The following is a 23,415-nucleotide window of genomic DNA, read 5'->3' on the forward strand; positions in this document are numbered from 1 at the left end:
CTCCTCTCCGGAGCAGCCGCATCCCCGCTCCTTCCCCCCCCCACAAGTCCTAAGTGCCGCCAAACAGCTGTTTAGCGGCGCTTAAGACTTTCTGGGAGGGAGGGGGAGGAAGCGGAGAAGAGGAACTTGTGTAATGCTCCCTTGTAAAGTTGCTGCTCTTCCACAGAATCTTACAAGCAGTGGACAGAGCAGGCAGCCAAATGACATTATAAGGCAGCATTGCACAACTTTAAATGAGCATGTTCCCTAATTGAGCAGGGACATAATTTTGAAACCATGTTAAGCAGGAGGACGTTAAGTGAGGAGTTACTGTATGACAAAATGGGGAGGAAGGAGGGTCCAGCAGGGGCTCCAGAGTTCCCCCCCGACCCACGGTGTCTGAGAGCGGGGGGTCCCCCCTACTGCTGGCAGCAGCTTGGAGCTGTGGCGTCTGCTCATGGCAGCTGGGAGCTGCAGGGTCCCGCTCGCCTCCTGCGGCAGCGGCTTAGGGCTATCGGGGAGGGTACCGCTGCACATGGCGGCTGGAAGTTGCAGAGGGGTCCTGTCAGTTGAAGTGAAAATGTCAGAGGTCTCTGGAAATCACAGATTCTGTGACTTCCATGACAAAAATCTTAGCCTTATAGTTATAACTATCCTCTTTGCTGTTAAAGAGAAACTCTTTTCTGTAACTTCTTTCCTTCCTTCTCAGATTTTAAGAGGATCTTCACTAAAGCAAATTTTTAATAGAAAATACTAGAAATGAGCATAAAGGGCCCATATGAACAGGACAAAACTTTCAAACTTATGTCCCTACATTTGATCATATACATCTACTGTATATTTAGGCATTAAAATAAATGGCCTGACTTTTAGAGGCACTGAGCACTTCTACTTCTCATTAACCTTAGTGGGACTTCATCTTGATTTCAATGGGAGCTGTAGTCCTAAGTAGTTCTGAAAATCAGGCCATTTATTCATGGTTGTTCACCTGAAGGTTCTCAGTCAAAAGGATACACCAGAAAGTTCTGATTCATAGGCTGTGTGAAGTTTGATGGGAAGGGATATGATTGGATAACAGGTAGGATCTAGCTAAGGAGGCATTCCATTCACTTGAACATTGTTAGAAAAGGCCAGTATTTTATAGTCTGTCATTTCTAGTGTCATTTCTAGTCTTGTGTTGTACAATTATTTATTAATGTACCTCTCCAGCTTTTTCCTGCTCAGATTCATGGCTGCAGGGCTTTGGCCCCGGGATCACCCCCCCATCACCCCTGGTCCCCACTACCTCCTCTGGCCCCTCACCCCCCCCTTCCATCTCCCCCGAGGTCCCCGTTGCCTCTCCCAGTCCCCCATCCAGGGCTTAATTTGTCAGTTGGCTTGCCAGGACTGAGTAAATCTGCTGTGAAAAGTGATATTTGTATGTTTTTTAATATCACTTTTCACTACCTGCTAGCTAGCTAGCTAGTCTGCTGCTGTGAAAAGTGATAATAACAAACATACAAATATCACTTTTCACAGAAGCAGACTTACTACTAGCAAGTCTTAAAAAAAAAAAAAAAAAAAACAACCACCACCCCAAAACCAGGCAACTGAAAAAGCAAAAGAAACAACAACTAAAAAGACAAGAACATGCAAAGCACCTTATTTGTGTTTCTATTCTAAGTCCAGTAGAAAATAGAGATAACTGTACATTATTTTTATTATTGAGTCTGCAAAAATAAAATCCCACATAAATAAAGTACAATGATTTGGACATGTATAGGGTCCTACCAAATTTACGGTCCATTTTGGTCAATTTCACGGTCATAGGATTTTAAAAATCGTAAATTTCATGATTTCAGCTATTTAAATCTGAGATTTCACAATGTTGTAATTGTAGGGGTCCTGACCCAAAAAAGGAGTTTGGGCTGAGGGTCGCAAGGTTATTGTAGGGGGAGTTGTGGTACTGCTACCCTTACTTCTGCGCTGCTGCTGGTGGTGGCGCTGCCTTCAGAACTGGGCAGTTGGAGAGCGGCGGCTGCTCGCCGGGAGCCCAGCTCTGAAGGCAGAGCCGCTGTCAGTAGTAGCGCAGAAGTAAGGATGGCATGGTATGGTATTGCCACCCTTATTTCTGCGTTTTTGCTGGTGGGGCGCTGCCTTCAGAGCTGGGCGCCTGGCCAACAAATGCCGCTTTCCGGCTGCCCAGCTCTGAAGGCAGTGCAGGAGTAAGGGTGGCAATGCCGTGACCTTCTCCCCTAAAATAACCTTGTGACCCCCCAAACGCCCTTTTAAATCAGAACCCCCAATTTGAGAAATGCTGGTCTACCCCGTGAAATCTGTATAGTATAGGGTAAAAACACACAAGCCTAGATTTCATGGGGAGGAGACCGGTCCATGATGCGTTTTTCATGGCCGTGAATTTGGTAGGGCCCTATATATGTGTATATTTATTTGTTTTTCCTGAAGCTAATTAAGTATTTTAGGAAAAATTGTCACGTTTATGAGGCCACCAAAAATTTTGTGTGGGAACCCCTTGACTAAACTGAGCTCACTAAAGAGAATGAGGGATGAGTGGAAGTAGGGCAGAGAAGAGAGAAGGATGAAGAGAGATGGGGAGGGTAAATGGATCAACACTTTCTCCTTCCCTTGCTTCATTTGTTTTGTTGTTCATACTAATTTTGGTATTCCACATCCTATTTGTTTCAAAGATTAATTTGGTGCTGTAGCCCTACTCAATCTCTGATGTAATTCAGTTGATTGATAGCTTTGCACCAGGAATGATTTGTTCTACAAAACTTAGGGGTGGGCTACTATGCTACATAGTGTTTTGTTGACTCATGCAGATTTGAGCCATGTGTTAATTCCATAGGAAAAAAACAACATTAAAATAAAATGAATGACTGGAGTTTGTGGAGTCCTTACCCACCCATGTGAGCACTTATGCATATAAAAGAATGGCATTTTCTCATAGCTTAACAGCAGTGTTAGATATGCGGTCTAGGTTGGTGATCCAAAAAATTGCTTCAGGCGAGAGGCAGCTACTACCAGGATATGATCATGTGGGACATTGGTTGACAAGGTGTTCCATAGTTTGAAGTCCATTTCCACAAACAGGTGTGTCAGTTTTCATTTATGGAGCAAGTAGGCACTTCTGTCATATGATGTATCGATGTTATTCATAATGGATCATATTTTCTGTGAAAAACCACTGGGTTCTTTGTTTGGATCCTTGATTCATTCAGGACATTGGCATGCTTCCACCTTGCTTGCCATTAATATTCAGGGGAACACCCAAGTCTTCAAACCTTTAAACTGCAATCCAAAACGGTTTTCTGAATTTAAATTGGAGTCTTCTATATTATTTAGGACTTCATGTATTGGGAGAGCCTTATATTCTCAAATATGATGGGACTCCCAAAGGATTCTCATGTCATGATGAATTTGGGGTGGGAGGATGTGCACCAAAACGGGAAGCCACGTTTGTGACACTGATTTTTACTATGCCTATAATGATGCACATAATGGTGTTGAGAGTTGCCAAGTGATATGTGGAAATTTGTGTGTTCAGATGGGCGAACAGCATTCTGTGGCAGAGTAATGAAGAGGTCTGTAAAGTTTGTGGCCAGTGAAGAGGTCTGTGAAGACTTTGCATCAGCTCCCACAGGTTGTTCCTGCCAGTTTCTGCATGTATTTTTATTTTGTCGTGGATATTTTTCAGGGCCCAGTGATATGTGAGGGTTTGATCTAATGTCACACAAAGATCTTTTGCGGTGGGATGATTTCTTATCTGCTGGACACAGAAGTCCACATGCAGTTCTGCTGTAGCCTTTCAATTGTTTAGATGAAATACTAATGCAGTCTGAGTGGGGTTTGGTTTTAGCTGCCAATATAAGAAATATTCTTCACTGGTTTTAATGTCAATGGTTAGGATTTGTTCTGTGGTAGGTAAACCCCGTGCCTGTGTAGTCCGAGCAATGTCATCAGCATAGACAAATTTCTGTGGTGGTGTATGATGAAGATTGCTGGTGTATATATATTAAACAGGATTAGTGTTAGGGCTGATCATTTTGGCAGGCCATCATTGAGCCTGTTGACCTGGTCACCAAGGAATCTCCGACAGGTCAGAACTTCTCAGAAGAGTTTTATCATTGTATCACATGGGATAATTTTGCTGGCTTTAGGAGGCCATCCCTCCATATGGTGGTGTAGGTGGCAGATAAGTCTAAGAAAGCTGCCCCAGTCCAGAGTTTTCATTGGAATCTCACTTGAGTGTGTAGTGTTAAGGCTAATACTTGGTTGGTGCAGCTGCACCTGGTCGGAAACCTGCTTGTTCATTTGGTAACACAAGCAGCAGGATCCTGGCCAATAATATTCTCTCCGTAAGCTTGTACAGCATGTGAAGGAGTGATCTGAGCCAGTATGAGCTTCCTGGGTTTGGGGATGAGAGTTACCATAGCTTGGTGCCATAACCTCGTGGTTCATCCTGAGGATCATGTATTTTAATAATGTCACCATTCATGTACTGTAAACAGCAGCACACCCTTCCAAAGGTGCGTTGCAGTGGATGAAGTAGTTAACTAGTAAGATAATTTAGCTGTGAACTTAAGTGTTCAACCCATGCCTGCAAATTTTCACTATTATCCTATCCTGTTATTGCATCAGTGGAAATTATTATCGACATATGTTGGCGTAAGTGAGAATAGAATTTGGCCCTTAATCTGTAGTACTGTGTAGCATAAGTATACTTTAGGTGAACTTGTCATATAAATGATTGTGCATGGTTTGTTTACCATACAGAGTACACCAGGGGTTGGCAACGTTCGGCACGCGGCTCGCCAGGGTAAGCGGCAGGTTCGGCCGATTGCGGCCCCCACTCGCCGCGGTTCACCGTCCTGGGCCAATGGGGGCGGCGGGAAGTGGCATGGGCCGAGGGATGTGCTGGCCGCGGCTTCCCGCCGCCCCCATTGGCCCGGGACGGCGAACCGCGGCCAGGGGGGCTGCGATCGGCCGAACCTGCCGCGTCAGCAGGTAAATAAACTGGCCCGGCCCGCTAGGGTGCTTACCCTGGCGAGCCGCGTGCCGAACGTTGCCGACCCCTGGAGTACACAGTACTATGAGATGCTGTATACCTACAGGTGTAGGAAAAAACCCTGTATTGTCTGAAAGAAGTGATCATGTGATAAAGGACTGTATTGTAATACAAATGCACATGAGGCAAACTCACTTCAAATTTAATTCATTTTTATCTTGACTTTTGAATTCTTAACTGGGCAGCCTTGACATTTTTACTTAGTTTTGTGTATGGAATTTCCTAGATTCCTCACTCTCTCCCTCCCCCCCCCCCCGTAAAAAAAATGGCAGAAAAAAATAAAAAGGAACTTCATTCTCCAGAATTTTAAAGCTCTGCTGGCTTAAAACCAAAACACACATCCTGTCCTATACAGGTTTAGGATGTGAGGAGTCAGTCCCTGTCCTATATGCCTTAGGAAATTTGCCGTAGAGCAGATATCCTGCAAACCTTATGAGCTGCACAGCTTCTAAGGTGTATCGGAGTAGAGCTCCCTTGTGTGCATCAGGAAGCCCTTTCTCAGTCCTCTCTCTCTTTGCTAGATGCTGAGGTGATAGTTTAACTTCATTTTTTACCATATTCATTTTTAAGGAGTTTTATGGCTCCTCTGCACTCTTAACTTATATGTGTAGATGTCCTCAGATGGCTTTCCCCACCAAAACACCTATGGCACTCCAGAAATATGCAGGAGGGAGAGACCCTTTCCTACACCCCTGAGCAGCTCTGCACCAGAGACCTTGCCATAGCCTCTGGGCATATTACAAACATGCACAGGAGCCTTCTCTCAACTCTGTAGCTCTCAGGGTCCATGCTAGCAGAGCCCTGGCTTTAACCCCTTCTTACAAGGTCAGCAGTAGTTGAACTGTGCACACACTTTTTAAAAGAATAACATTTTCCCCTCCTTTCTCATGGAACTTAAAAATGTCTCAACCATTTTTACACATTTTTATAAACAAAGAAAATGACACCGAATTTGCCTTGGGAGTAGAGGTAGAGAGGGTCTTATCTTTTTTTCTCCTCCCCCTTACCCTTCATTAGCATCCCTCCTCCCTAGCCACTTTCTGATAAGTCAGAAAGAACCATATTTCTGATTGCTTTCCAAATACAGAATAGTATGAAATCATTTTAAGCTTAGAAAGCTGGGAAAATCTTTTATTTAATTTATCCATTAGTTATTAATGATTCACAAGTGTGAGGAATGATTCACAGGTATACCTTTGGGGTATTGTTTTAAAGAGGAGATGGACTAAAATGGAAATAGCTGGTACTCCTTGATACTTTTGGTTTGTTAATTATATATACAGCCATATCTACTGGTTGAGGCTGCCATGTTTTGGCATCACTTCTAGAAAAAATCCTCCTCTTGGAGTCATACTTCAGATAGGTCAAGTATTTAGGGGAACACTGTCTCTCAGAAGTGCCAGAAGTGTTCTGTATTTAAAAACATCACATTTTGACTCCATTTCAAATTTGTTGTTCCATTCTGGCTGTAATACTTTTAGAAAATTAAGTAATGTTTTTGTTGGACTTGGAATGGCAGCTTTCGGGGCCATTTTAAAAATTGTGATTTCAAATGTAGATTACCATTTTAGTTTGCACATGCTTGCCTCAAAAGAAATTCATTTGTAAGAAAACATAAAATGTTTTAATTACAGAAAAATATTCTGACACTAGACGCATCAACTACAATGTGCCATTTGCATATACTAGACACGTTGCTTCCTTAAACACATCAAAGCATAAGAGCAATTAAATTATTTACCCTAAAACAGAATATTCCATTAATACCTGGGATCTGTGTTTATTACACCAGCTGCAGTTTAGGATAATTGCGTAGTTTACAGGCACACCATGCTTCTGTTAAAGAGAATGGAAAATAAATAACTTAAGGGTTTTTTATTCCTGTGTGAATAATCCTACCAGACTGATTTCTATCTTTTTCAATTTCCAGTAAGGCTTCTATGAGGTTCAATAAATGTTTCAGTGAGAGACCTTACATAGTATAAAAGAAAAGTACAATTATTTGGACCTTCAGCTGGCACACAATAACCCTTCTGCTTAAAAGGAAATGCAATTAAATGTGTGGGCAAAGTAAATACTTTTCTGTGTTTACCAAACAAATCTGTTTTTGTGTTTTGGTTTAGCAGTTATTTTTGGAAATAGAAGAATGTAAACATTCCTGCAAACAAATAATATAACTACACGTATGCTATTGTACAATAGAATCTAATACAGTGTACAATGACACAAACCTGGCACTCATTAAAAATGTATAAATGAACTAAGAACAAGCCAGCTTTTTGGGGGGGGGGGAGGGAGGCCTAATTTTAACCAGTTAGAACATTGTGTATTTGAAAGTTTAACTTAACTTTATTGGATTTGGGTAGGAAAACGAAGAAAAAGAGGAGAAAAAATTCTAGTTAAAAGAGTGAAAATGGAGTTAAGGGCACTAGGGTGAGTGCTTTAGAGAACTGATAGACCACGTAAAATGAAAAACAACTCTGGAGAGATTGAAAAAGGAGAGTAGAGAGGAGTAAAATACTAATGGAAAAACCAAGGGTATAGCCCTGCCCTTCACTCTTCACTGCACCCTTTGAGAAGTGTGGAAGTTTTGCCTAATACTGGACCTTTGGATTATGGCTGGCCTCTGCATAGGGCCCTACGGACTGGGGAAAGGAGCTGTACACACTCTTCTCTTTTCCACTGCCCTCTATCTAGCCATGTTTATCATCTGAGTTACTGTAACGAAACCTCTTCCATGCTTGTTAAATCACTGCAATCTGAATGCCATTCCCATTCACTGCTGACTTGGAGTGTCTAACAATTATTCTTTTAGCTTTCATGCTTGCATTAAATATCAGTGCTTTATCTGTCAATGATTTCTGGAATCCTCTGTCTTTATATCTGTGAACCCACAGCTTTATAAAAGACAGAGCTTCACATTTTTAACAAAGCATATTGTTTGACAGCTGGAATACTCCAACAGTCCTTCCTATGTAGAAAATGATGATGGAATACACGTGTAGTGGATCAAAATACACATTTTGAATGCTCAGCTGAGATAAGGAAGTCCTCCTTTTCCACTTGGCTAGAATATAACTCTTATCTCTTTTTTTTTTTTTTATCTGAAGAGCAGTCTTTCAACATTTTTACATGATTTTACATTTTTACATGACTTCTGCTCTTCATTTTGATGCAAAAATTCAAAAAAGCCCTTTTTATTTCAGTGACATGTTGTGATCCTTTGCCACCTTGCTTTCCAGGAATGAAGAGATCACCAAAGAAAATCACAAAATAAGGATAACTTTATTTATTTTTATTTTTAAGGCCTGGTCAAAAAATAGAAGACACAGCAGAGACCAATGCTGAAATTCTTGCTCGCCTCACATCTGCGGTAAGATTATCACATCAAAGTTTGTACTGATCCCATTTGAAATATTGTCAAGTTGTGGATCCTTTCAAATGAAAACAGTGTCTGAGTGAGACAAATGGCCATAATGGAAATTACAATTTTGAATCAGGAAGGAAGTCATGGGCAGGAGGAGGTGGTATTCTTGTGTTAGCTTCACTGTTCAGAGCAATTGTTTTCTCGCTTACACTAAGGGCATATGTTCACTATGGCTCTACTGCAATCAATGCAGCGGCATCGATTTTGCGGGTCTGGTGAAGGTGGGCTAAATCAATGGGAGAGTGCTCTCCTGTCAATTTCTGTACTCCACCTCCTTGCGACGAGTAAGGTAAGTCGGCGGGAAAGTGTCTCTGTTACCATGGTGTCTACACCACACTGTGTCAATTGGATCTAGCTACGTCGACTTCAGTTACGTTATTCATTTAACTGAAGTAGCGTAACTTAAGTCTTGTCTAAACTGCCACGGTAAATTGATCTAAGTGTAAAAGAGAAGGATTTGGCCAGATCATAGAATATCAGGAGGTCATCTAGTCCAACCCCCTGCTCAGAGCAGGACCAATCCTTAGACAGATTTTTGCCCCAGATCCCTAAATGGCCCCTTCAAGGATTGAACTCTCAACCCTAGGTTTAGCAGGCCAATGCTCAAACCACTGAGCTATCCCTCCCCCCTATGTTTCTCTTACTGTGAGACTGGATGTCCCCCAGGGTTGACCTCAGAAAGTTGCATCAGAGTAAGATTAAGGCTTGCCCTGTCTATGGTAGGATTTTGTGTCTTAGCTGTCTTGTAAAACACATTATTTTTTTCCCTGGTGCAGCCAGGAACTTGGAAGTTTAGATTGAACTAAATACCTCAAATTAACATCACACTTTCTAAATCATAATGTTAGACAGCCTGGGGCATGGACTCAGTGCCATGTATAGCCGGCAGCATGGGAGAAAGTGCATTAACCCACATTCCCCTGCCTGCATCTTAGTTTTTCCATTCACCTGCTACAACCCCTGCTCCTCATTCAGTCTCTTCATGCACGACACCAGACTCCCTGGCACAACTCAACGTTCCCCTGCTCCTCTTCAAGCTGTCTCCTGCTTCTTATGTTCCCTTGTCTCCTCATAGTTTCTTGTCCAGCCCACTAGCCATAGAGTCCAAGACATGGCCACTTCCCTGAGGCAACATGACTCAAGTATTATTGAAAACAGTGGAAGGTAGCAGTCTTCCACATGCAAAGTCTGCATGTATAGTGACCATCTTGGCTGAGGGAATATTGGTTTCAGCCATGCTGAAAGAAATGGAAGATGGAGGCCATTTTGAAAAAGGGAAATTTCATGAGTTTTGATGTCAGGATTCTGAGGTAGTGTGAGACTTTTTAAAAAAAGCAACAACAAAAAACTCCCATAACTCTCTCAAGATTCACGATTAGAGCCAGAATAAGGCACCCTAGGCTCATGCCCAGGCTCCTAGGTGCTGGAGCCATGTAATTACAGCAGATTCTCAGTCTTCACTGAAAAGAGAAAAAGGTTTCTAGCCCTCATGGCTGTGAAGAAAAACTTGAAAAAGTGAACAAAATATAGGCCATTCAGCGATGTCAGTTTCAGCATGTGGATAGCCGGAAATGACAGCTAGGAAAGAACTGCCCCACACATTTCAACAGGGTGTTAACTCCAAGACCTGCTGGGGGGGGTCCCACCAACACCACCCCAGCAGAAGACTGTGTATGTGGCAGGAGGAGAAAATGCAACAGGACTGGTCCAGCCATGAAGGTACAGTCCAACAGCTGAGATAAGGATTGAGGGCCCCCCCACTAGCACCCCTGCACTCTAGGGAGGGGATAGCTGACCCTTTTTACTGACCCTGCTGCTTCCAAGGGTATGGACCTCTACTGCCACTCCTGGATGTTGCCACTCTGGGAAGCGGGAAGTTCTATGGCTATGCTACACCAAGTGGGGAAGTACAGGGGTGGAGCTATAGGAGGCACACTATGACATGGGGCCCACGGCCTCAGATTGCCTGAATCCAGCCCTACTTTGCAATACAATTGCACAAGTTGGTAACATCACATTCACATCCTTCCTTCCCCTTATCCCTTAGTGTTTGCTAGTATAATTCATTATGTTTTACCTAAACAGACTGCAAATACTACAGGGCGAGAACAGCAATCTATTTGCCCATATAGCACCTTAACACTTATGGGGATGAATACACCAGTAATAATAATCTATATAGACTCATAGACTTTAAGGTCAGAAGGGACCATTATGATCATCTAGTCTGACCTCCCGCATGATGCAGGCCACAAAAGCTGACCCACCCACTCCTGGAATAATTCTCTCCCTTGACTCAGCTGTTGAAGTCCCAAATCATGATTTAAAGACTTCAAGTCGCAGAGAATCCTCCAGCCAGCGACCCCTACCCCATGCTGCGGAAGAAGGCGAAAAACCTCCAGGGCCTCTGCCAATCTATCCTGGAGGAAAATTCCTTCCCGACCCCAAATATGGCGATCAGCAGAACCCCGAGCATGTGGGCAAGATTCTCCAGCCAGACCCGCATTGCCCATTGATACTAATTACCTGCGATGGCACGTTATTGACCTATTGACTAAAATCACATTATCCCATCAAACCATCCCCTCCATAAACTTATCAAGCTTAATCTTAAAGCCAGAGAGGTCTTTCACCCCCACTGTTTCCCTCGGAAGGCTGTTCCAGAACTTCACCCCTCTGACGGTTAGAAACCGTCGTCTAATTTCAAGCCTAAACTTCCCGACGGCCAGTTTATATCCATTTGTTCTCGTGTCCACGTTAGTACTGAGCTGAAATAATTCCTCTCCCTCCCTGGTATTTATCCCTCTGATATATTTAAAGAGAGCAATCATATCCCCCCTCGGCCTTCTTTTGGTTAGGGTAAACAAACCGAGCTCCTCGAGTCTCCTGTCATACGACAGGTTTTCCATTCCTCGGATCATCCTAGTGGCCCTTCTCTGTACCCGTTCCAGTTTGAGTTCATCCTTTTTAAACATGGGAGACCAGAACTGCACACAGTACTCCAAATGAGGTCTCACCAGTGCCTTGTATAATGGAAGCAACCTATATGTGCTATAGAGATGAAATTTTCAAAATTTTTGGAATGTGATTTTGGAATAAAGGTAGCACTGATTTTCATTTGGACTTGTGCTCTTAAACAATTTCAGAAGTTTTTGAAAATCCTACCCTTAAAGTCAGCAGGAAGCTCAAGTTGCCACAAAACTGTAGGACATTGCAATACTACCATTCCTGCTGACTCTCACGAGCTCTTTATTTTAACTTTTACTTAGGCAAAATCAATGTTTAGTTACCCAAAATCAGCCTCGGCCCTCACAGTACATTTAAAAACAAACAACAAACAGACAAAAAACCACAAGCACACACAGACTGATCCAAAACAGACAGAGGAAAGGCAAACACCCCCAACAGGTGTGCTACTGAGCAGATCAAACTGGGGATAAGGATTTGTCTCAGTTCACATTTCCATTAGGAATGAGCGACAGATCATTATTTCATGTCATGCTGAGATTACATACAAAATTGCTTCTTTGGTGGTATCTTATAGGTTGTTTTGAGCCTGGATGGCTGTTAATGTCATTGACAGTAATGAGGTGTCTGTTCTGGAGGTTTACTAGGTCTAAGAGAAGTTTTGTTTCTGCTACTGCTGTAACTGAGGGCTTTTATTTCTTGTGTCTTGCTTAGAACATCGTGGTTTGTGGCTGTTTTCATTTTGGGTTCCTGGTCTGTTTTATTAGTGTTGTTGCCTCTTGCTTCTTCCCCTCCCTGGCCCAACACCCAAATTCCTTGCCTGCTAGTGCACTTGGTTGGTTTGAACCTGCCATGGAGCTTTTCCGTATGTTTGGGTTGCACTGCTGAATGCACTCTTCTGTGATTTTTCCCCTCTCAGTGATATTCGGTATTTCTTTCATGTAGAAAGAGTCTGTATGCAAAACAGCTTCTGACTCGCATTCAAACTGTATCTTCTGGCAGTTTGGTTTTATTGGATCTTTGCTTATATTATGACCTATTACTAAGGCTATTATTACTGCAGGTTTTCCCCCCAACTAGAGCTTAATGAACCTTGCTCATCTGGTTTAGTGTTTCAATGAGATTTCATTTTTAAAATATCCAACAGAATACCTTCCTCATCATTCTATTCCACTCATTGGTGTAGTCAGAGAATGAGAGACATTTCTCCCCCTTCCAAAGAATATCCGCAGAACAGGGGTAGGATGGGGCCAAACAGGGGTAGGATGGGGCCAAACAGGGGGAGTGGCCAGAGCCAGGAGTGGCGGAAGTGACCTAAAAGTGGAGGGGCCACAGGAGTTAGAATTAAAGTGAGAAAGATAGGGGAGATGTAGGCAGGACTACAGCTGAGCAGAGCCTTACAGGTGAGAAGAGGAAATTTCAATAATTGAGATGAGGGATGACTAAGGCATGGATCCACGTTTTTGCAACAGGGATAGAGAGAGGACAGACTGTGGAGATGTTACAGAGGAATAACTGGCAGGATTTAGTGGCAGCCTGGTAGTGTGTCCGGATCCAAAGCACTTTTCCACACACATGCCTGAAGATGTGCTAGTTTTTCATTTTCTATAAAATGCTTTAGTAGTTGGTGGTAAGGAGCTGCCCGTGATTTCTGCTGTGCTTCCGATGACATAGTGGCACAATTTGGTCGTTTATAATATGCAGCCATGAATTTGGTTGCCTGTTCAATGGCATCCGGCATTGTTGCATTGATATCATCCAGCAGAGATAGGGAGCATCCAGCTTGCAGAAACTTCAACACAGTGCCTTTGCTGAGGCCAAAATAGGAAGCTACTGTATCCCAGCCTGAGAGAACATGGACAGCTAACAATCCTGGTACAATGTTCCAGTGTTGCTCTATTACAGCTCTCTTGGACTGGGGATTCCATGATCACTAAAAATAATAGGGCAAGAGTAAGGAAAAACATACACCGTATCTGGTAATACTGATGTTCTCATTGGTTTCTCTTTTGCAACCACTACTGTTTGTTGTACAACAATGTTGTCAGCTTCCTCATGCAAAGTGGACATATCTTCTCTGATCTCCACATCACCCTGGTTTATTTCAACTGGGGAGTTGTCTCTGCCTCGGATGATTAGCTTGTGCTTAACTTTCACTAATGACACACATTAGTCTTGAATGAGTTTTGTATAAATGATGTCAATCAACTATTTCTTATTTTCAGTAAGAAAACTTTTTGTTTGCCTCTGGGTGCTTAGTGGTATCTAAGAAATAGATGCACAGCTCTAGCTTCTTACCAGTGGCTTCTCTTTCCCTTGCATCTGCAGCAATTCTCAACTTAATATCTTCTTTGTGGTTCTCTTGTATTTGTGGCTTATTGAGTGTTTATATTTGTGATGTCTTCCACCAGCCAGATGCATATGGGGAGGCTAAGAGCCCAATTCTTGAGTCTCTGGTTGCAGGATGATCCCAATGATGCCACTATGACTGTGGCCATACTTCATGTGAGGGTGGTTTCAATATACATGTCACCCATTGTACCAGGCCATATTCCGGGAACATGGTGTATGACATACTCATCCTTCATGAATCACTCTAAGGGCTTGTCTATACTGCGTGCTAAATTGGTGCAGCTGCGATCGATGCAGTGGTATTGATTTAGCAGGTCTGGTGAAGACTTGATGAGTCGATGGGAGAGCGCGCTCTCATCGACTTCAGTACTCCACCTCCCTGAGCAGGGCCGGCTCTGGCTTTTTTGCCGCCCCAGGCAAAAAAGCCTCCGCCGCCCCCCCCCTTGCGGGGGGGGGGGCGGAGCCCGGGGGGGGGGGGCGGCGAGCTCTCCCGCCGAGGGGAGGGCGGCCGGAGCCCCGGGGCGAGGGTGGCGAGCCCCGGCGGGGGCTCCGCTCTCCCCCCGGCGGCCGGGGGGAGGGCGCCGGAGGGGAGGGCGGCCGGAGCCCTGGCGGTGAGCCCCGGCGGGGGCTCGGCTCTCCCCTCCCCCGCCCCCCCCCCCGGCGGCCAGAGCGCCGGGGGCAGGGCGGCGAGCCCCGGCGGGGGCAGGGCGGTGAGTCCCGGCGGGGGCTCGGCTCTCCCCCCGGCGGCCAGAGCGCAGGGCGGCGAGCCCCGGCGGGGGCTCGGCTCTTCCCCCCCCCCACCCGCGGCCAGAGCGCCGGGGGCAGGGCGGCGAGCCCCGGCGGGGGCAGGGCGGCGAGCCCCGGCGGCCAGAGCGCAGGGCGGGCTCGCCGCTCTCCCCCCGGCACGGGGGGAGGGCGTGGGGGGGAGGGCGGCCAGAGCGCCGGGGGGAGGGCGGCGAGCCCGGCTGGGCCCCGCTCTCCCCGGCGGCCCGAGCGCCGCGCCGCCCCCCTCCAGGTGCCGCCCCCCTCCAGGTGCCGCCCCAAGCACCAGCTTGGTTGCCTGGTGCCTGGAGCCGGCCCTGTCCCTGAGAAGCGTAAGGTAAGTTGGCAGGAGAGCAGCCCCAACGACATAGCACAGTGTAGACTCTGTGTTAGGTCGATGTAAGTTATGTCGCTCAGAGGGGTGATTTTTTTACTTTGCCTTAAGCAGCAGTGTAGACCAGGCCTAAGATGTTACCTGGCATGGATTCTATGGATTTCAGGTAGTAACCCATACCATGCTGTCACAAGGTGCTGGGCAAAGGGTTGCTGATTCAGCCTTCTGTCACACCAGCTCCCATTTGGGGAATAAATTAGAGATGGCTGGAGATAACCTGGCCCTAATTGGGGAAGCAGAGACAGCTGCTGCCTAATTAGTCTGGGGCTGTATAAAAGCCGCAGGGGAAGGAAGCCAGGGGAAGAGCAGAAAGAAAGGGAAAAGGCAGGGAGTGGAAGCAGGGAGGTAGCTCTTCCCACCCTCATGCCTGCAGACGGTGAAGGGCCAACTGTACATGGTGAAACGGTGGTGGGAACAAGCTTGTGAATAAACTGCACCCGTGGATACTAACCCCAGGGTCTCCAAGTGACTTTGTGGACCTAGCAGAGACAGGAGCCAAGGGGCCCTGCTGTGCTCTGTTACACATGCATTATTGGCATGTCCAGTTGCAAAGAAGCATGGTAGCATCAGTTTCACAGCTTCAATATGCAGTGGCCAAACTCCTCCTCTCTGCTCTTACATATATCATCATCATTATAAAGACTGGTTTGGTGGCAACATATAGCCACATTTTTTTTTGTTCTGCTCTTGCTAGCTAAATCTTCTAATACCACAATTAGCATGCTCTGAGAATACAAGAAGAATATGCCACATGCCTTGGTTCGGGGGAGTTGGAGGGTAAGGAAGGAGGAAGCGTACTAACAAGTTATACCACTAATACAGACATAACATATGCACACTTAGCCAATTATGTTCCATAACAAAATATTAAGTGTGACATTTTCATTTAAAAATAATTAAAATTCAGTAAAAATGGTTTCACTGTTACCTGGTTTGGGATTCAGGAGGAAGGGTGATAAGTGCTCATGTTTCAAAATGCTCAACAGTGACAAGGTGTCATCAAGGCAGTTTCTTTGAATGTAGGGACTGAAAATTCAGAATGTGCAAAAAACACATGCATGCACACGCATACCACTAGCTTTATGGACACTAAACAAGGTATTGCCAAAAACTTGCTTTTTTCTACTGGATTAAGAGCAGAAGCAAGCCAGCAACTCCCCCTGGAAGTGCTGCATGAAAAAAAATGTACATATCTAGATTTAAAAAAAAAAAACAATTCTCTAGCCTCAACTGAGGTTTTTTGTCTTATAAATGGCCTGATCCTACCAGGTGCTGAGGCCCTTCAGTTTTCACAGAAGTCAAGTGAACTTGGACCATAGTCCCTAGACTTTATATGCTCATTGGGCATATTTTACATGCTATTTCAGTTTAAACGCGGTTGACATTTCTGATGGGTACCCAGTTCCTGTGCTCCATTTCACTGAATGAAATCTCTGGATAACATTCATTCACCCAATACACATGGGCAAGCTATTATATTACTTCTGCATAAACAGCTTCAGGCAAAATTGGTATTTGCATGTCTTGTTGGGGAGACTAATCTGGATTTAATGTAAAATGCATGTTTCAAGCAGTAGCTGTGCCTATAAATTACCATAAGAAATTGAGCTATTGAATATAAAATTTGTGTCAAGTTTGCCACTACAAACCAAACATGCTATCTAAATGATATCCTATCTTGGAAAACAATGTAGAGGTAAAAAAAAAAAAAAAATGTAGATTAGAGGCTCGCTTATCCTCCTGTATGTCCCAAATACAAGTCTAAAAAGACGGTTCTTTTGAACATGTTACTACATTATTGCACTGACTACAGTTTTTGGTGCTACATGGAAGAGCAGGAGCCTAAGTGGCCATAGTTGTTAAGGTAGTGCCTACATACATTTCTATTGAACTAAAAATAAATATCGGGTATATATGTGGGATCTTCTAGATTTAGTGAAGGACAGACTTGGGGAATCTCAAACAAAAAAAGACTGTGCACTTAAAGTCAGAACTATGAGCATTTTTAAAAATTATTCATCTATTGGACTAACACTACCACCTCTACGTCTTTTTCAAAAGTTTGAAATAGTCTTCTCTGTGTTAATATTTTGAATGTGAGTTTAAACTGTAAGAAAGGCTGACTATTCTCTCGGAATCTGAAAATTTGCATGAAGGGTTCTCTCTCAGGTTATCCTAGACAACAAGGCACAAAAACTCAGAAGTTTAATTTGTACTTTAAAAATCTGAAGTAAATCCAATTTGTGCTCTCTGACTGTGCTGTTTGGTGACTTCTCAAAGGATGAGGAAACTGTGCTTCACAGATACACTATATAAACATCCTAATGCTCTGCTCCATCACAAAACTTCTAAGAGCAGGTGGTGTAAGATCTTTGCAATGTAAACACACATCAAGCTTCCCACAGTACTCTGGTTTGAACAGTCAGTGAAAGGACACAGTAGAGAATGCTTCTTTCTGGGAGCAGCATGGGACATGTAGACAGTGTTAGATGCCTTGGAATGTTTCTCAGAACTCAAAGATAATTAGCATTTTATGCTTAAATTCATGACTAAATAGGTTACACAATGTAAATGTATCCATTCAGGCACTTTAAGTGCCTGCATGTCAGTAGCTTTATATAGACTTCGGCTGGGCCACATTGGCAGTAGCTCATTTTAACTGATAATATGAGCAAATGATTTGATAGGCTGGATTCATTTGTTTTGACAGACTCTGCTTCATCCATCTCGGAACAGAGCAATACCATGTGGGGGGGGGGGGGGGCGGCGGCGGAAAGAAGAGTGAGACGAGTTCAGAGGCCTGGTCTACACTAGAAAATTAGGTCAGTTTAACCACGTCAGTCAGGGGTGTGAAAAAGCTACACCACTTAGGGTATGTCTACACTACGAAATTAGGTCGAATTTATAGAAGCCGGTTTTATAGAAATCGGTTGTATACAGCTGATTGTGTGTGTCCCCACATAAAATGCTCTAAGTGCTCTAGTCGGCGGACCGCGTCCACAGTACCGAGGCTAGCATCGACTTCCGGAGCATTGCTCTATGGGTAGCTATCCCACAGTTCCCGCAGTCTCCGCCGCCCATTGGAATTCTGGGTTGAGATCCCAATGCCTGAATGATGCAAAACAGTGTCGCGGGGGGTTCTGAGTACATGTCGTCAGGCCCCTCCCCCTCTGTCAGAGCAACGGCAGACAATAGATTCGCGCCTTTTTACCTGGGTTACCTGTGCAGACAACATACCACGGCAAGCATGGAGCCCGCTCAGCTCAGCTCACCGTCACCATATGTCATCTGGGTGCCGGCAGACGTGGTACTGCATTGCTACGCAGCAGCAGCTAACTGCCTTTTGGCGGTAGACGGTGCAGCATGACTGGTAGCCTTCATCGGCGATCTGGGTGCTGGCAGCCGTGGGGCTGGCAGCCGTAGGGCTGCATTGCACCAACCCCTTGCCTTTTGGTAGAAGATGGTATATTATGACTGGTATCCGTCGTCATCGTACTGCAGTGGCTGTCAATCATGGGCACCTGGGCAGACATGCTCAGTCCTATCGAACTGTCTTGATGATGGTGGCTATCAATCTTAGTACACTAACTGCCAAGCGCCCAGTATTTTCTGCCAAGCACCCAGAAGATGCCGAGGGCTATCAGTCATGCTGCACCGTCGTCTGCCAGCTTAAGATGTAAAAAATAGATTTGTTCTGTATTCATTTGCTTCCCCCTCCCTCTGTGAAATCAACGGCCTGCTAAACCCAGGCTTTTGAGTTCAGTCTTTGGGGGGGGCCATTCTGTGTGACAGTTGTTTGTGTTTCTCTCTGATGCACAGCCACCTTTGTTGATTTTAATTCCCTGTACCTGTACGCCATGTCGTCACTCGACCCTCCCTCCCCCGGTCCGTCAGATACTAGTTTCGCACCTTTTTTCAGACCAGACGCCATAGCTAGCACTGGGATCATGGAGCCCGCTCAGATCACAGCGGCAATTATGAGCACTATGAACACCACGCGCATTGTCCTGGAGTATATGCAGAGCCAGGACATGCCAAAGCAAAACCAGGACCAGCCGAGGAGGCGATTACAGCGCGGCGACGAGAGTGATGAGAAATTGACATGGACATAGACCTCTCACAAGGCACAGGCCCCAGCAATGTGGAAATCATGGTGTTACTGGGGCAGGTTCATGCCGTGGAACGCCGATTCTGGGCCCGGGAAACGAGCACAGACTGGTGGGACCGCATCGTGCTGCAGGTGTGGGACGATTCCCAGTGGCTGCGAAACTTTCGCATGCGTAAGGGCACTTTCATGGAACTTTGTGACTTGCTTTCCCCTGCCCTGAAGCGCCAGAATACCAGGATGAGAGCAGCCCTCACAGTTGAGAAGCGAGTGGCGATAGCCCTGTGGAAGCTTGCAATGCCAGACAGCTACCGGTCAGTCGGGAATCAATTTGGAGTGGGCAAATCTACTGTGGGGGCTGCTGTGATCCAAGTTGCCAGGGCAATGAAAGACCTGATGATATCAAGGGTAGTGACTCTGGGAAACGTGCAGGCTATAGTGGATGGTTTTGCTGCAATGGGATTCCCAAACTGTGGTGGGGCCATAGACGGAACCCGTATCCCTATCTTGGCACCGGAGCACCAAGCCACCGAGTACATAAACCGCAAGGGGTACTTTTCAATGCTGCTGCAAGCCCTGGTGGATCACAAGGGACGTTTCACCAACATCAACGTGGGATGGCCGGGAAAGGTACATGATGCTCGCGTCTTCAGGCACTCTGCTCTGTTTCAAAAGCTGGAGGAAGGGACTTTCTTCCCGGACCAGAAAGTAACCGTTGGGGATGTTGAAATGCCTATCGTGATCCTTGGGGACCCAGCCTACCCCTTAATGCCATGGCTCATGAAGCCGTACACAGGCAGCCTGGACAGGAGTCAGGACCTGTTCAACTACAGGCTGAGCAAGTGCCGAATGGTGGTGGAATGTGCATTTGGATGTTTAAAAGCGCGCTGGCGCAGCTTACTGACTCGCTCAGACCTCAGCGAAAAGAATATCCCCATTGTTATTGCTGCTTGCTGTGCGCTCCACAATATCTGTGAGAGTAAGGGGGAGACATTTATGGCGGGGTGGGAGGTTGAGGCAAATCGCCTGGCCGCTGATTACGCGCAGCCAGACACCAGGGCAGTTAGAGGAGCACAGCAGGGCGCGGTGCGCATCAGAGAAGCTTTGAAAACGAGTTTTGTGACTGGCCAGGCTACGGTGTGAAACTTCTGTTTGTTTCTCCTTGATGAACCCTCCGCCCCCCCCCCACACCTGGTTCAGTCTACTTCCCTGTAAACCAACCACCCCACCCTCCCCTCCCCCCTTCGAGCACCGCTTGCAGAGGCAATAAAGTCATTGTTACTTCACATTCATGCATTCTTTATTAATTCATCACACAACTAGGGGGATAATTGCCAAGGTAGCCCGGGATGGGTGGGGGACGAGGGAAGGAAAAGGACACACTGCAGTTTAAAACTTTAACTCTTATTGAAGGCCAGCTTTCTGATGCTCGGGCAATCATCTGGGGTGGAGTGACTGGGTGGCCGGAGGCCCCCCCACTGTGTTCTTGGGCATCTGGGTGAGGAGGCTATGGAACTTGGGGAGGAGGGCTGTTGGTTACACAGGGGCTGTAGCGGCGGTCTCTGCTCCTGCTGCCTTTCCTGCAGCTCAACCATACTCTGGAGCATATCAGTTTGATGCTCCAGCAGCCGGAGCATCGACTCTTGCCTTCAGTCTGCAAGCTGACGCCACCTATCGTCTTCAGCCCGCCACTTGCTCTGTTCATCCTGCGATTCAGCCCGCCACCTCTCCTCTCGTTCATATTGTGCTTTTCTGTAGTCTGACATTGACTGCCTCCACGCATTCTGCTGTGCTCTGTCAGCGTGGGAGGACATCTGGAGCTCCGTGAACATATCGTTCCGCGTCCTCCGTTTTCTCCTTCTAATCTTCGCTAGCCTCTGTGAAGGAGAAACATTTGCAGCTGGTGGAGGAGAAGGGAGAGGTGGTTAAAAAAGACACATTTTAGAGAACAATGGGTACACTCTTTCACGTTAAATTTTGCTGTTCACATTACACAGCACATGTGCTTTCATTACAAGGTCGCATTTTTCCTCTTATATTGAGGGCCTGCCGGTTTGGTGTGAGAGATCACTCACGCAGTGCCAGGCAACAGATTTCGGCTTGCAGGCAGCCATGGTAAGACAGTCTTTTGGCTTTTTTAACCTTCTTAACATGTAGCGCTCTCATTTCCCATACCAAGCACCCGTTGGGTTGGCCATTTAAAATGGGTTTGCAATGTAAAAGGAGGGGCTGCGGTTTCCGGGTTAACATGCAGCACAAACCCAACTAACTCCCCTCCCCTCCCACACCCAATTCTCTGGGATGATCACTTCACCCCTCCCCCCCACCGCGTGGCTAACAGCGGGGAATATTTCTGTTCAGCAGAGCAGGAAGAGGCACCTCTGAATGTCCCCTTAATAAAATCGCCCCATTTCAACCAGGTGACCGTGAATGATATCACTCTCCTGAGGATAACAAAGAGCGATAAGGAATGGATGTTGTCTGCATGCCAGCAAACACCGGGACCATACGCTGCCATGCTTTGTTATGCAATGATTCCAGACTACATGCTACTGGCCTGGCGTGGTAAAGTGTCTTACCATGGCGGACGGGATAAGGCAGCCCTCCCCAGAAACCTTTTGCAAAGGCTTTGGGAGTACATGAAGGACAGTTTTCTGGAGATGTCCCTGGAGGATTTCCGCTCCATCCCCATACATGTTAACAGACTTTTCCAGTAGCTGTACTGGCCGCGATTACCAGGGCAAATTAATCATTAATCATTAAACACGCTTGCTTTTAAACCATGTGTAATATTTACAAAGGTACACTCACCAGAGGTCCCCTGTGTGCCCTCAGGGTCTGGGAGCACGCCTTGGGTAAGTTCGGGGGTTACTGGTTCCAGGTCCAGGGTGATAAACATATCCTGGCTGTTGGGGAAACCGGTTTCTCCGCTTCCTTGCTGCTGTGAGCTATCTACATTATCTCCATCCTCATCTTCCTCGTCCCCCGAACCCGCTTCCCTGTGTGTTTCTCCAGTGAGGGAGTCATAGCACACGGTTGGGGTAGTGGTGGCTGCACCCCCTAGAATGGCATGCAGCTCCGCGTAGAAGCGGCATGTTTGCGGCTCTGCCCCGGACCTTCCGTTTGATTCTCTGGCTTTGTGGTAGGCTTGCCGTAGCTCCTTAATTTTCACGCGGCACTGCTGTGCGTCCCTGTTATGGCCTCTGTCCTTCATGGCCTTGGAGACCTTTTCTAATATTTTGCCATTTTGTTTACTGCTTCGGAGTTCAGCTAGCACTGATTCATCTCCCCATATGGCGAGCAGATCCCGTACCTCCCGTTCTGTCCATGCTGGAGCTCTTTTGCGATCCTGGGACTCCATCACGGTTACCTGTGCTGATGAGCTCTGCGTGGTCACCTGTGCTCTCCACGCTGAGCAAACAGGAAATGAAATTCAAACGTTCGCGGGCCTTTTCCTGTCTACCTGGTCAGTGCATCTGAGTTGAGAGTGCTGTCCAGAGCGGTCACAATGAAGCACTGTGGGATAGCTCCCGGAGGCCAATAACGTTGAATTCCGTCCACACTACCCCAATTCCGACCCGCTAAGGCCGATTTTATCGCTAATCCCCTCGTCGGAGGTGGAGTAAAGAAGCCGGTTTAAAGGGCCCTTTAAGTCGAAAGAAAGGGCTTCGTCGTGTGAACTTGTCCAGGCTTAATTCGATTTAACGCTGCTAAAGTCGACCTAAACTCGTAGTGTAGACCAGGCCTTGGTGTAGTTAAACCGACTTATGTCCCTGTGTAGGCAGCACTAGGTCAAGAGACAAATTTTTCTGGTGGCCTAGCTACCACTTTTCCGAGAGGTGGATTTACCTACCTAGCCTTATGCAATTAGTGTCTACATTGAAGCACAGATGTGCTGCTGGAGCGTTTTAAGTGTAGGTGTCATAACTATAAAGGGAAGGGTGACAGCTCTCCTGTGTACAGTACTAAAGTCCCTCCTGGTCAGAGACTCTAAAATCCTTTTACCTGTAAAGGGTTAAGAAGCTCGGGTAACCTGGCTGACACCTGACCCAGAGGACCAATAAGGGGACAAGATACTTTTAAATCTTGGGGGGGGAAAGGTTTTTGTGTGTGTCCTTTGTTTAAGTTGTTGTTCGCTCTTGGGACTGAGAGGGACCAGACATCAATCCAGGTTCTCCCCATCTTTCTAAACAAGTCTCTCTTATTTCAAAATTGTAAGTAAAAGCCAGGCAAGGCGTCTTAGATTTACTTTGTTTTTCTCAACTTGTAAATGTACCTTTTACCAGAGTGTTTATTTTTGTTTGCTGTACTTTGAACCTAAGACAGAAGAGGGGGGTCCTCTAAGCTCTTTAAGTTTAATT

General features: G+C 45.9%; 1 protein-coding gene across 1 annotated transcript in view; it reads left to right on the forward strand.

Moving 5' to 3' along the window:
• Positions 1 to 23,415, forward strand: part of RAPGEF5 (Rap guanine nucleotide exchange factor 5) — a 257,733-nt gene that overhangs the window by 69,662 nt on the left and 164,656 nt on the right. Inside the window, exon 6 of the mRNA XM_065399415.1 lies at positions 8,354 to 8,420. Coding sequence (XP_065255487.1) covers positions 8,354 to 8,420 — 67 coding nt within the window. The remainder of the gene's footprint in view (positions 1 to 8,353; positions 8,421 to 23,415) is intronic.

The sequence above is a fragment of the Emys orbicularis genome, chromosome 2 (genome assembly GCF_028017835.1).
Source record: "Emys orbicularis isolate rEmyOrb1 chromosome 2, rEmyOrb1.hap1, whole genome shotgun sequence".
NCBI classification, from domain to species: domain Eukaryota; kingdom Metazoa; phylum Chordata; order Testudines; family Emydidae; genus Emys; species Emys orbicularis.